The sequence below is a fragment of the Megalobrama amblycephala genome, linkage group LG16 (assembly GCF_018812025.1).
Source record: "Megalobrama amblycephala isolate DHTTF-2021 linkage group LG16, ASM1881202v1, whole genome shotgun sequence".
In the NCBI taxonomy this organism is placed as follows: domain Eukaryota; kingdom Metazoa; phylum Chordata; class Actinopteri; order Cypriniformes; family Xenocyprididae; genus Megalobrama; species Megalobrama amblycephala.
In genome coordinates, this window is record NC_063059.1 from 40667017 (window position 1) to 40679340 (window position 12324).

Genomic DNA, 12324 nt, shown 5'->3' on the forward strand with positions numbered 1-12324 from the left:
TCCCTGGGCTTACTCTGGGCGCTAGAGGGTTGCGAGTATGGGCCGCACTTGCATTGGCACGCCTCAGCCTGCCAGCACCTGCCTCCCTAACACTCGTAACGTGGTTTGGTTGCTATGGCGTTTTCCACGGGACCCCATTACGTCAGTATCGACGTAACGTCGAACGTGACTGACTGAATGGGAACGTCTAGGTTACTAGTGTAACCCCCGTTCCCAGAAGGAGGGAACGGAGACGTTACGTTCCCCTGCCATAACTTTGAGCCACGGCCAGATTCCTGTCTCGGCTCCTCAGCAAAAATATGAATGAAGGTGAGTATGCCAGCCCTATTTATACCCGGATGCCGGGGGAGGGGCCCGGCATGTAAATCTCACAGGCCAATTCCCATTGGCTTGTTTTGTATCCTTGGAGGTGATTGGGCTCCCTAGCGAGACCCCATTACGTCAGTATCGACGTAACGTCTCCGTTCCCTCCTTCTGGGAACGGGGGTTACACTAGTAACCTAGACGTTTTTTTTACATTTACCCTCAAACTACCATATTTTTTACATTTACACTGGAACTACCATGTTTTTCTACCCTCGAACTACCATGCTTTTTACATTTTCACTGGAACTACCATGTTTTTTACATTTACACTGGAACTACCTTTTTTTACATTTACCCTCAAACTACCATGTTTTTTTACATTTTCACTGGAACTACCTTTTTTTTTACATTTACCCTCGAACTACCATGTTTTTTTACATTTTCACTGGAACTACCATGCTTTTTACATTTTCACTGGAACTACCATGTTTTTTACATTTACACTGGACCTACCTTTTTTTTTTACATTTACCCTCAAACTACCATGTTTTTTTACATTTTCACTGGAACTACCTTTTTTTTACATTTACCCTCGAACTACCATGTTTTTTTACATTTTCACTGGAACTACCATGCTTTTTACATTTTCACTGGAACTACCATGTTTTTTACATTTACACTGGAACTACCTTTTTTTTTTACATTTACCCTCAAACTACCATGTTTTTTTACATTTTCACTGGAACTAACATGTTTTTTACATTTACACTGGAACTACCTTTTTTTTACATTTACCCTCGAACTACCATGTTTTTTTACATTTACACTGGAACTACCATGTTTTTTACATTTACACTGGAACTACCTTTTTTTTACATTTACCCTCAAACTACCATGTTTTTTTATATTTTCACTGGAACTACCATGTTTTTTACATTTACACTGGAACTACCTTTTTTTTTACATTTACCCTCAAACTACCATGTTTTTTTACATTTACACTGGAACTACCATGTTTTTTTTACACTTACCCTCAAACTACCATATTTTTTACATTTACACTGGAACTACCTTTTTTTTACATTTACCCTCGAACTACCATGTTTTTTTACATTTACACTGGAACTACCATGTTTTTTTTACACTTACCCTCAAACTACCATATTTTTTACATTTTCACTGGAACTACCATGTTTTTTACATTTACACTGGAACTACCTTTTTTTTTAACATTTACCCTCAAACTACCATGTTTTTTTACATTTTCACTGGAACTACCTTTTTTTTACATTTACCCTCGAACTACCATGTTTTTTTACATTTACACTGGAACTACCTTTTTTTTTACATTTACCCTCAAACTACCATGTTTTTTTTACATTTACCCTCGAACTACCATGTTTTTTTACATTTACACTGGAACTACCTTTTTTTTTTTACATTTACCCTCAAACTACCATGTTTTTTACATTTACACTGGAACTACCTTTTTTTTTTTTACATTTTCACTGGAACTACCATGTTTTTTTTTTTTTTTTTTTTACATTTACCCTTTAAATACCATGTTTTTTTTTTTTACATTTACACTGGAACTACCATGTTTTTTTACATTTACCCTCAAACTACCATGTTTTTTTACATTTACATTTACCCTTGAACTACCATGTTTTTTTACATTTACACTGGAACTACCATGTTTTTTTTTCACTTACCATGTTAATAACATGTTTTTGTTACATTTACCATGGAAATACCATATTTTTTGTACATTTACCATGTTAACACCATGTTTTTGTCATTTACAGCACCATCGTATAATCATGTTTTTTTGACATTATAGTAATACCCTGCTATCGCTAAAGAACCATCATTGTACCATGGTATTTTTAATGATTTTTTTTTACTGCTGTCCAGTTACAGGTGGACGCTGTTGCTGTGTGTATGAGAGGATTAAAGGTCAGCATTTTGATTTATGTTGCAGTTCAGATTTAAAATTGCACATAACCACCAGAATTCCGTATTCACACACAAACACACACACTGACCTTTGATGTGCGGATAAAAAGCCTCTCCATCTGAAAAGTCAAGAAGCTCCAAAACTCTGAGTGTGTGTTTGTGAAAAGCCTCCAGCAAAAGGGCAACTAATCAGATCGCACGACTCACCCTCAAGAAAAGAGACACGGAAACAGGATAATGTCAGTCTAAATGAGTGTGTGCGTGTGTGTGGTCTGACGTCACAGCGACTAGACACACACACACCCCTCAACACACTGCAGACCTCATATAAAACAGCAGTACTGTGATTCAGTGATGGTATCAGATGGTAAAAACCATGGTACTGTGTGATTGCCAGATTTTAAATACTAAATCTGTATTTAAATCTGATGTTAACTTACAAAAAAGTCCCAAAAAGGATAATAGCACAGTACATGCCCCAAAAACACAAAAATAGCATGGTACTGTTTTGCACCATGTGAAAGTCCTAGAGAAGTGACGCTCAGGAATGAACGAGGATGTTTCTGTTCCTCTGTAAAGGAAAAGGGAGGATCAGAGGAGAAACATTTACCAGCATCTGCATCCTGATCAAAGGTCACGCATCATACCTGCTGCTGTACTGATCAACCCAGAGGGCAGGTGGCCTATATAACATGAGTGTGGGTCAAAGGTCGACACTGGAACCTGCCGACGTTCAGGCAAACTGACAGATGAAAGCTGCATACTGCACAGGACAAACTACATACTCATTACTGCTGTTCTGAACATGTTAAACAGTGTGCAAAAATAAAGGTTTCAATCAGTAGTACATTATGTTACACAGCTGTCACATGACCTGCTTATTATACGAGAAATAATTATTTTACATTTAAACGCCTTAATTTTTGTCAGCCTGATCAAATGAGTTAAGCAAGAGATTCTGCTGTGACATTAAAGTATTAAACATGCACTGAAATTGAATGGAGAGAAAGAGAAGGATCCTGATGAAAAACTCTTTTATTTGATCATATAAATATCCGCATCAAGACTGAATAAAACTACAGTCTTACAGCAGCTTTAATGCTACAATCGTGACATAAACACCCCCATATGAAGCCAAAGACTATTACAAAACATGTAGTGTGATGAGAAAAAGATTATAATATCTGTGTGTGGATCGCTCACAATGATTGTGGAAATGTCTCAGTGTGTGTGTGTGTGTGTTACTGCTGTTTGAGGAAGAGTGCCGCTCCGCTCTGGATCCATGTGTCATGATCTCCGGCACACGGAAGCTGCACGTTTGTCACCACACACAGACGCTCGGCACTGCTGTACACGGGCAGAGAGATGCACTCGTCTGGAGAATAACTTCCCACAGCGCTCTGAAACACACACACTCTCTCTATAATCTTCAGCCAACATTGGAAACATCAAAGAAATGTAACTATTACACAGCTCTCTGGAATACTTCATTCTCATTGATTATTTTTCAAGTGCTATTAAACCATTCAAGCATGATAAGACACAAAAAAAGAACTTAAATCTGTACTAGAGCGTTGTCTGTGTGACAGAGTCAGTCATTCACATGCACAGAACGCCGCTTCAGAAAGTGCGCCGGCCGCAATAGAGTTCTCTTTCATGACAAAAACACAAAAAAGTATGCCAAAATGCCCATTTTGTCAGGTATCCTCATAAGCACAGTCGTTAATTAGTTAAATAATGTCTTAAATGACCATAAAGAGTTGTGAGGACACAAAGTGAGCTCTTAAAGGTCCCGTTTTTTGTGTTTTTTTGAAGCTTTGATTGTGTTTATATTGTGCAATATAACATGTGTTCATGTTTCGCGTGTAAAAAAAACACAGTATTTTTCACATAATTTACTTATCTGTATACCGCTGTTTCCACTGTCATAAAAACGGGCTGATGACTTCCTTGTTCTATGAAGTCCCTCCTTCAGAAATACGTAACGAGTTCTGATTGTGCCAGCGGTTCCTGTGTTGTGATTCGACAGCAGCTCTTAGCGCATCTTGCCCAGAAAGGTCACGCCTCTTACCATAACGTGGAGATGCACGCGCTCAGTGTTATTGTAAACATGTCTTTAATTTTACCCTATCAATTTGAGCCGGAATCAGACCCGGTGATTGGACTGCGGGATGAAAATAACAGCGTTTCGACGACATGGCGACAAACACACTCTACAAATGCAACTCTTGTGTATTCCTGTGGGCGGAGGTTAGTCAAAAAACTGTTTTAGTGACGTCATTAAAGAAGGAAGTAGAGGGATGTAGTCCAAACTGGCCGTTCGATGTAGGCGACTTCTGTTAAATAAAATATCTCGCTTGGCATTGAACTTTGAGCTTTAAAATTTTACAGATTTTATTTATACTCTAACAACAACATTACACACTAACTAAAGTTTGAAACATGGGATCACGAAGAACGGGACCTTTAAAGTGACAGCAGCCTAATAAACCTGCTGCTGTCTGTCATTAATGTTAATCAAAGAACAAAATACAAAGAGAAAATCACTCAGAGTAACTTTTGTAGCTTTAATTAGGATTAATCTATATTTAATTTATGCAGTGAAGACTGTGAAGTGTTTGATAACTTTATTCAAATATACTGTCTTTATGTTGTTTCTACATTAATTTGGAGATTAAAAGTGAAATTATTAGAATATAAACATTATAACACATTATACACTTTAATGTTAGGTGCGATTAATTACAGAAAAATGTGATTAATTAGTTATTTTTTTAATCAATTGACAGCACTATCATACATATATGCATATTTTGCAATAAACTTAAAATAAATTGCTTTTATACATATATAATCAACATTTGTAAATGAGTCGTTTTTTCTTCATCTTTTTAACTTGATTATGCTGTTCGCAATGCTTCATGGGATTGTAATTCTTTCTATCACTAAAACAGTCTTGTATGTTTTTCTTTTTGTCTGATTTTCAAATCGTTTTTAGCTTCGAATCAAAGTTTGTAGTGTTGTATTTACCTCGTGATTCACAACTTGTGATTCATGGCTTATAGCATTTTAACAAAGACCATATTTGAAAATTAAAGTGGGAAAAATGAGGGCGGGCACTAATGCACTCTATATCAACGCTGAATAACATACTTCCCATCCAGGTATCTAAAGCTTGCTGCCATTTTGCATCTCTGTTATATTTATCAACTATATTGAAAATGAAATCAGAGGACTTCAGTATTAATAGCACTGTAATATTGTGTGTGTTACCTGTGGGATCCAGGCCATGTAACACGCAGGGACGGCAGACACACTGGGAGAGTCATGATGGCTTTCAGACAGACGGTTTCCATCGAAACTACAGCCTTCCAACTGCAAACCGCCAACCTAGAGAGAGAGAGAGTTTAGTTAACATGGACTGGAGAAGTTGAGTTTAATCATGTGTTTGTACCTTCACTTGTAGTTTGGCTTCAGTAATCTGACCCCTCCATGACGCAACAAACTTCAGACTGTCCATAGAGCAGCTCATCAACCTAAAACACACGCCATTTAACAAATACAATTAAATCTATCATTTTATTCTAAACTTCTTAAGTCACTCGCTTTGACTCTTTGCTACTGTACCTTTAAGACTTCTGTATACGAACACCATCTGCTGACTGCTTCATTTTCACACACTGCTATATGTCAGGTAGGTTACATCATTTTAGCTTAGTAAATGTGCAAGAGTTATGTTACCTCAAGTTTTAGTGTAGCAGGTGTACGGTGGGTGCGTTTCTGCAAATGCAGTTTAGTAGATGTATGTGATATATGATATCTCTAAATTCAGATTAGCAGCTTTAGGGGACTCAAGCTACCTCGGTTTAATTTAGCCTGTGTATGTGACGCAAGTTCCCACAAGTCCCACAGGATTTTATCAGGCTATTTACCTCAAGTTTACTTTAGTAGGTGTATGTGTACAAGTAGGGATATAAACATTTTGGCCGATACCGATAACCGATAATTCTGTATATTTGAAAGCCGATAACCGATATATTGGCCGATAAATCTAAATCCAAATTTTGATATAATTTTTGAGAGCCTGATTACAAAAACAAAAGTCCCACCATTAAAATCCACATCCCAATCACACAATTATAATGTTTCATTATAATATCATGTTGTCTATATGAAAGAATTGCACTGCACATGTTGCACTTAACTGTATTTTCCTTTTTGAAGTGATTTCAATCATATTTCAAGCAATTCAAAACCATCATGGTGGATAATCCACATCTGAAGTGTCTCAGCTGAAGGAAATCCATTTATTATTTATCGGCTTTAATATATCGGTCAAATTTTGTTATCGGGCCGATAAAAATGAACATATATCGGCCGATGACCAAATACTCGTGCATCCCTATGTACAAGTTTAGCAAGTGTACATGACTTTAAGTGTACATAATGTACATCATCCAAGTTTATTGTTAGCAGTTGTTTTGTGTTATAGTAGGTAAGCTAGCTCATTTATTTAAAATATATACAATATATACAATGAAAAATATAAAAAATAAATATAAAATATTTTAATTCAATGTATTATTTTATATTTTAAATATAAAAAATAATATATTATATATATATATATATATATATATATATATATATTTTTTTTTTTAAATATCTAAATTATAACATTAAAAAATAATTTAATAAATATATATATATATATATATATATATATATATATATATATATATATATATATAAATTTAAATATTTAAAATTATTTTTTAATGTTATAATTTAGATATTTTACATATATGTATATTTTAATGTTTAACTTTATATGTTATTTTTATTTTTAATATTTTATATATTATATTTTTCATTATAATACCATGTTTTTTTTCACCAATGTGTTTGCAAGTACATCACCTGGCGGTCTCTTGTCTCAGGGCGTTCAGGAAAGTGTCCGGGTGGAAAAGCTCTGACAGATCCAGCATCTCCGACAGCAGTCCACCCCTCTCGGCCCTCTCTACCCAGCCCTACACACACACACACGGCAGTGATTGGTCACAGAGATCAGCGAGTGTGATGACAGAAGTGATTTGAGTGCTGCTGGTGTCAGTTGTACAGTAACAATCGCTGCTTCTTTCTCAAATCTCTTCCCGCACCTGCTGCTTCTCCTCACAGGCCCAGATTTTCTGTGCGTTATGCTTCAGAACGGCAGAGAATCTGATGCTGCGTCTTTCTAAAAAACATCAGGAGACTGTACGTGTCCATCTCTACATTTATCAGTAGCACGACTAAGACAACAACATACACTCTGATGAACAACAGTGCAATTGTGTGCCTAGAATAAACAGAACGTTATCATCCACTGGAATGAACACGGATATATACAAGCGTTCAAAAGTTTGGGGTTGATAAGAGTTGATAATGTTTGTGAAATGTTCTACTCACCAAGACTGTATTTATTTGATCAAAAATACAGTAAAAACAGTGAAATATTATTACAATTTAAAACAGCTGTTTTCTGTGTGAATATATATTAAACTGTAATTTAATTCTGTGATCAAAGCTGAATTTTCAGCATCATTACTCCAGTCTTCAGTGTCACATGATCCTTCAGAAATCATTCTAAAATGATGATTTGATGCTCAAGAAACATTTCTGATTATCATCAGTGTTGAAAACAGTCATATATTTGTGGAAACTGTGACACATTTTATTATTCAGGATTCTTTGATGAATAGAAAGTTCTAAAAGAACCGCATTTCTTTGAAATAGAATCTTTAGTAACATTATAAATGTCTTTACTGTCACTTTTGATCAATTTAATACATCCCTGCTGAATTATGCATTGCTGTTTATTTCTGCAGGTGTGTGTTGTTCTGAGATCTGTCCGTCTGTCTCTCGTGATCCACGGTGAAATACATTATATCAGCTACATTTACAGATTTGACTGATCTCTGTAAACAGCTGCTGTTGTAGAAATGTGACACACTGGAGCAGGTGGGCGTCATAATAGCGATGACGGATAACATCCAATTATCTGTTACAGGAGCGCAAATGAGGAATCTGTCCTGGGCTCGATTACAGTCGATCTCGGGGTGAGTTTCGGCACATGGACCTCGATGACCTTCATTTTGGTCATTTTCAGTTTTATAATCATTTAAAGAGCCACATTTGATAAAATTATTATGTTAGTAAAGTTTTCTTGGACCAAAAACAATTCATTTAAGTTTTCAGTATCATTTCAGACCTTCAAAGGTTAAGTATGTAAGATTTTTTATGTTAAAATATATTCTCATAAAGTGGATGTATTATGCCCCTTTTTACAAGATGTAATGTAAGTCTCTGGTGTCTCTGAGTTTCAGCTCAAAATCCCCCACAGATCATTTACTATATCTTGTCAAATTTGAGCAAAAACACGCCGTTTTTGTGTGTGTCCCTTTAAATGCAAATGAGCTGCTGCTCCAGAAGAGGGCGGAGCTTTAACAGCTCAACAACAACAAAGCTGGAGAATCTCACGCAGCCAAAATGAGGATTGTCAGTAACGGTGTTCAGCCTTACATTGTTCAAACCGGAGTCGACACTGATGGAGAGACTCAGGAAGAAGTTACAACTTTTAGACGTTTCTGAATGGTTAGTGGATAAATTGATGTAGTTGCTGTGGAGTTGATTCAACTCATCCACTAGCATGTGCCGTCATGTTCATCTTTTGTGTTGAATTGACCCTCGTTTGTGAAGCAGTCCGGCATAAAATGACGGCATGTCAACAACACTCTACTACAACAACTCTTCCTCTTCTCTAAAGCAGCCCAACATGGCCCCGCCCACTTTGTTGCATGTTCTCGGGGGCGGGGTTTATGTAAATTGTAGGGTTTCTGATGTCACTAACCCGGGAAGAAGCTCGTTGTAGTCCTTAAACAGTGATTTCTGTAAAAGAAAATATCTCTCTTTGCATTGAACTTTGAGCGTCGTAACTTTGCAGATGTTGTTTATGCTCAAACAGCAACATTACACACTAACTAAAGTTAAAAAAGTTCACTCATCCACGCCTCATTCCTTCATGTTTACTGGATTATTTGCTCGCTCCTTCTCTCCGAGGCATCATCATCATCTCAGCTGAAGAAACACATTCATCATGAGGAGTGTTTCTGTCGGCTCGCTCCACAGGACTAATTACAGTCAAACTAACTCACATCACTAGCAGCAGACAGTTCGGACACGCGTGACAGGTGTTTTGCGGGCCGCGGTGGCTCATATCCAGCTCACACAAACTTGAGCTCTGGTTTCAGGCTCTGATTGGACAAATGAGAGTCGATGACCCTTTGACTACATCTCATGAAAATGTGCATGGGACACATTGTCAAAAATACAATAAAAATAAATCTTAATGGTTGTATTTTCTCATTTCCGCCCAACATCAGAAGGCAATCAGTGCTACCCAAATATCATTTTTGGGATTCATGTCAATAAAAAGACACTCACACAGCTCTATATACACACGTTAGCAGATCTCAAACACACCTGCTATCATTTACTCGTTTAGTGTTTACAGTAAGTTGGAGTTTTAGGAGCTCTAACATCTAAACAAACAGAGCAGCATCTCAAGCTCTCGTAATCACACACACACACACACACACACACACACACACACACACACACACAGCATCACAATGTTACGTGCAGCAGTCATTAATGTACATGATAATACACACAGTACTGCTTGTATTCAGCTGTAATGAACTCTCCCTTAGGTGATGTTGATGTGCTCATTAATTATTCATGAGTCCTTGTCTGATATTTTTAATATTCACGTCACGTAGCTCCTCCCCCATCCTGCACTCAAGGTCAGTGTTTTAGTGTGTGTGTGATCTATCTATCTATCTATCTATCTATCTATCTATCTATCTATCTATCTATCTATCTATCTATCTATCTATCTATCTATCTATCTATCTATCTATCTATCTATTGTTCTATCTATCTCCATCCATCCATCACTCTATCTACTGATGTGAATCTATCTATCTATCTATCTATCTGTCTGTCTATCTATCTATCTATCTATCTATCTATCTATCTATCTATCTATCTATCTATCTATCTATCTATCTATCTGTCTGTCTATATATCTATCTGTCTATCGTTCCATCCATCCGTCCGTCCGTCTATCGTTCTATCTATCTATCGTTCCATCTATCTATCTATCTATCTATCTATCTATCTATCTATCTATCTATCTGTCTGTCTATCTATCTGTCTGTCTATCTATCTATCTATCTATCTATCTGTCTGTCTATATATCTATCGGTCTATCGTTCCATCCATCCGTCCATCCATCCGTCCGTCCGTCCGTCCGTCCGTCCATCTGTCATCGTTCTATCTATCTATCGTTCCATCTATCTATCTATCTATCTATCTATCTATCTATCTATCTATGTGAATCCATCCATCCATCCATCTATCTATCCAAGTATCCAATCTATCCTAGTGTCTAAAGGACACTATAGGAACAAATGTATGTTATTTTACTTTTATATCAGCTAATCACTTAAAAACAAGATTATCGAGTAAAATTTGTGGTTTTGGACATGAAAAATTATACATATTAAAATCTGTAATGCACAGCTAGTCGTGGATTATCCCTTACATAAACACACACATAATATAATACAATATATATATATATATATATATATATATACACACATTATTTGTACAACAGCAGTGGGTAATACTCAGTTAATGAGGCTTTACTGTAGTAACAATAAATGTGAAAAAATAACTATGTTATTATGGTGTTACCAAGTTACTATGGTAAATGTTTTTGTGACTGCTTCACAGAATAGTTGTTAAATCACCAAACTACATTGTGGAACATGAGAATGGGAGCGCTGTGACCCAGTGTTATCAGAAATGGCATGCCATGAGCTTCACAGAGCTGGAATTTATGGCAGGGCTGCCATTCAGAAAGCACTTTCATCCAAAGCCAAAGTACAAAAGAGTGTAAAACCACGGAAAAATCCTTCATATAATGAGATGAGTCATCTCTGACACTGCAGCCTACATTCCGACGGGTTTACGCTCGGAAAACAACGAGAGATGCCTCGACGCACGGCGTCGGCTGCCAGCTGTTGAGCATGACGGGAGACCCGTGGCAGCGCGGGCAGACATCTCGTGAGACTCGTTAGGTCAGATGATCGCTCTGCATGGCCCTATTACAGCAGGAAAATATGTGGCCGATTTACAAGGCCAGGTGCATCCTGAAAAAACATGGCTCCTTCGTTGCATTCCCGTATTTTAGGATCATAACGCTCCCATAGACACGGCTAAACAAACTCAAGAACACCTGGAGAAGGTCAAACACATTCCACGACCTCTGAATCAACACATTTAAACATCTGCGTGAGTTTGTTTACCTGAATGGCGAGCGCTCGGAACACTACGGCTCGCAAATACTGCATCGGGTCTTCAGGGCCTTCCCATTTATTCTGCCAGCTCAACGGACACTGAGAGAGACAGAGTGAGTGAGCTTTGGTAATTTAGCACAGTTTTGCTTAATAAAACTGTAATTGATGCTGAAGTGGAGATTTCTGACTTCTGGCCTTTATCTATTTGCATCTACAGATGCAATACAATAAACATTTAAAAGTGTGTTTTGATAGTTTGTTTCCACGAGTCTGAAACAACACTTTATGAAAACACTAAAATAATATGCAAGAGACAGGGATTCGGTGCACTTCCTTCACTCTTACCTCTTGGTTCAGGAGTGCAGTGGCCAGCTTGTGTACGTCAGCAGTCATGAGGGACGTGCCTCGGATGACCTTACTGAGCGAGGCCAGCGAATGGTGAATGCTCTGGACCAATCGTATGCCATTAAACTGCTCCAGCTGGATGAATGAGAGAACAGGAGAGTCGGCGCCCTCGCTGGGCAGAGCCACCTTCTGATGGATCAATGAGGAACCCTGAGACAAGACAGAAAGAATCGATGCAAGAGCCAATCAGAGGGTGGCAGGAATCAATAACCAATCAGAACGTAGACTCAGCCCAGACGGACACGCCCAC

At 37.4% G+C, this 12324-nt stretch overlaps 1 protein-coding gene across 1 annotated transcript in view; it reads right to left on the reverse strand.

The window, feature by feature from the left end:
- Nucleotides 1–3279: 3279 nt before the first annotated feature.
- LOC125248291 (cytoplasmic dynein 2 heavy chain 1) overlaps nt 3280–12324 on the reverse strand; it is a 108080-nt gene continuing 99035 nt past the window's right edge. The window contains exons 85-90 of the mRNA XM_048160010.1: nt 12015–12224; nt 11679–11768; nt 7183–7292; nt 5717–5798; nt 5536–5652; nt 3280–3662 (exon numbers count right to left, since the gene is read on the reverse strand). Of these exons, the coding sequence (XP_048015967.1) occupies nt 3504–3662; nt 5536–5652; nt 5717–5798; nt 7183–7292; nt 11679–11768; nt 12015–12224 (768 nt within the window). The 3' untranslated portion in view covers nt 3280–3503. The remainder of the gene's footprint in view (nt 3663–5535; nt 5653–5716; nt 5799–7182; nt 7293–11678; nt 11769–12014; nt 12225–12324) is intronic.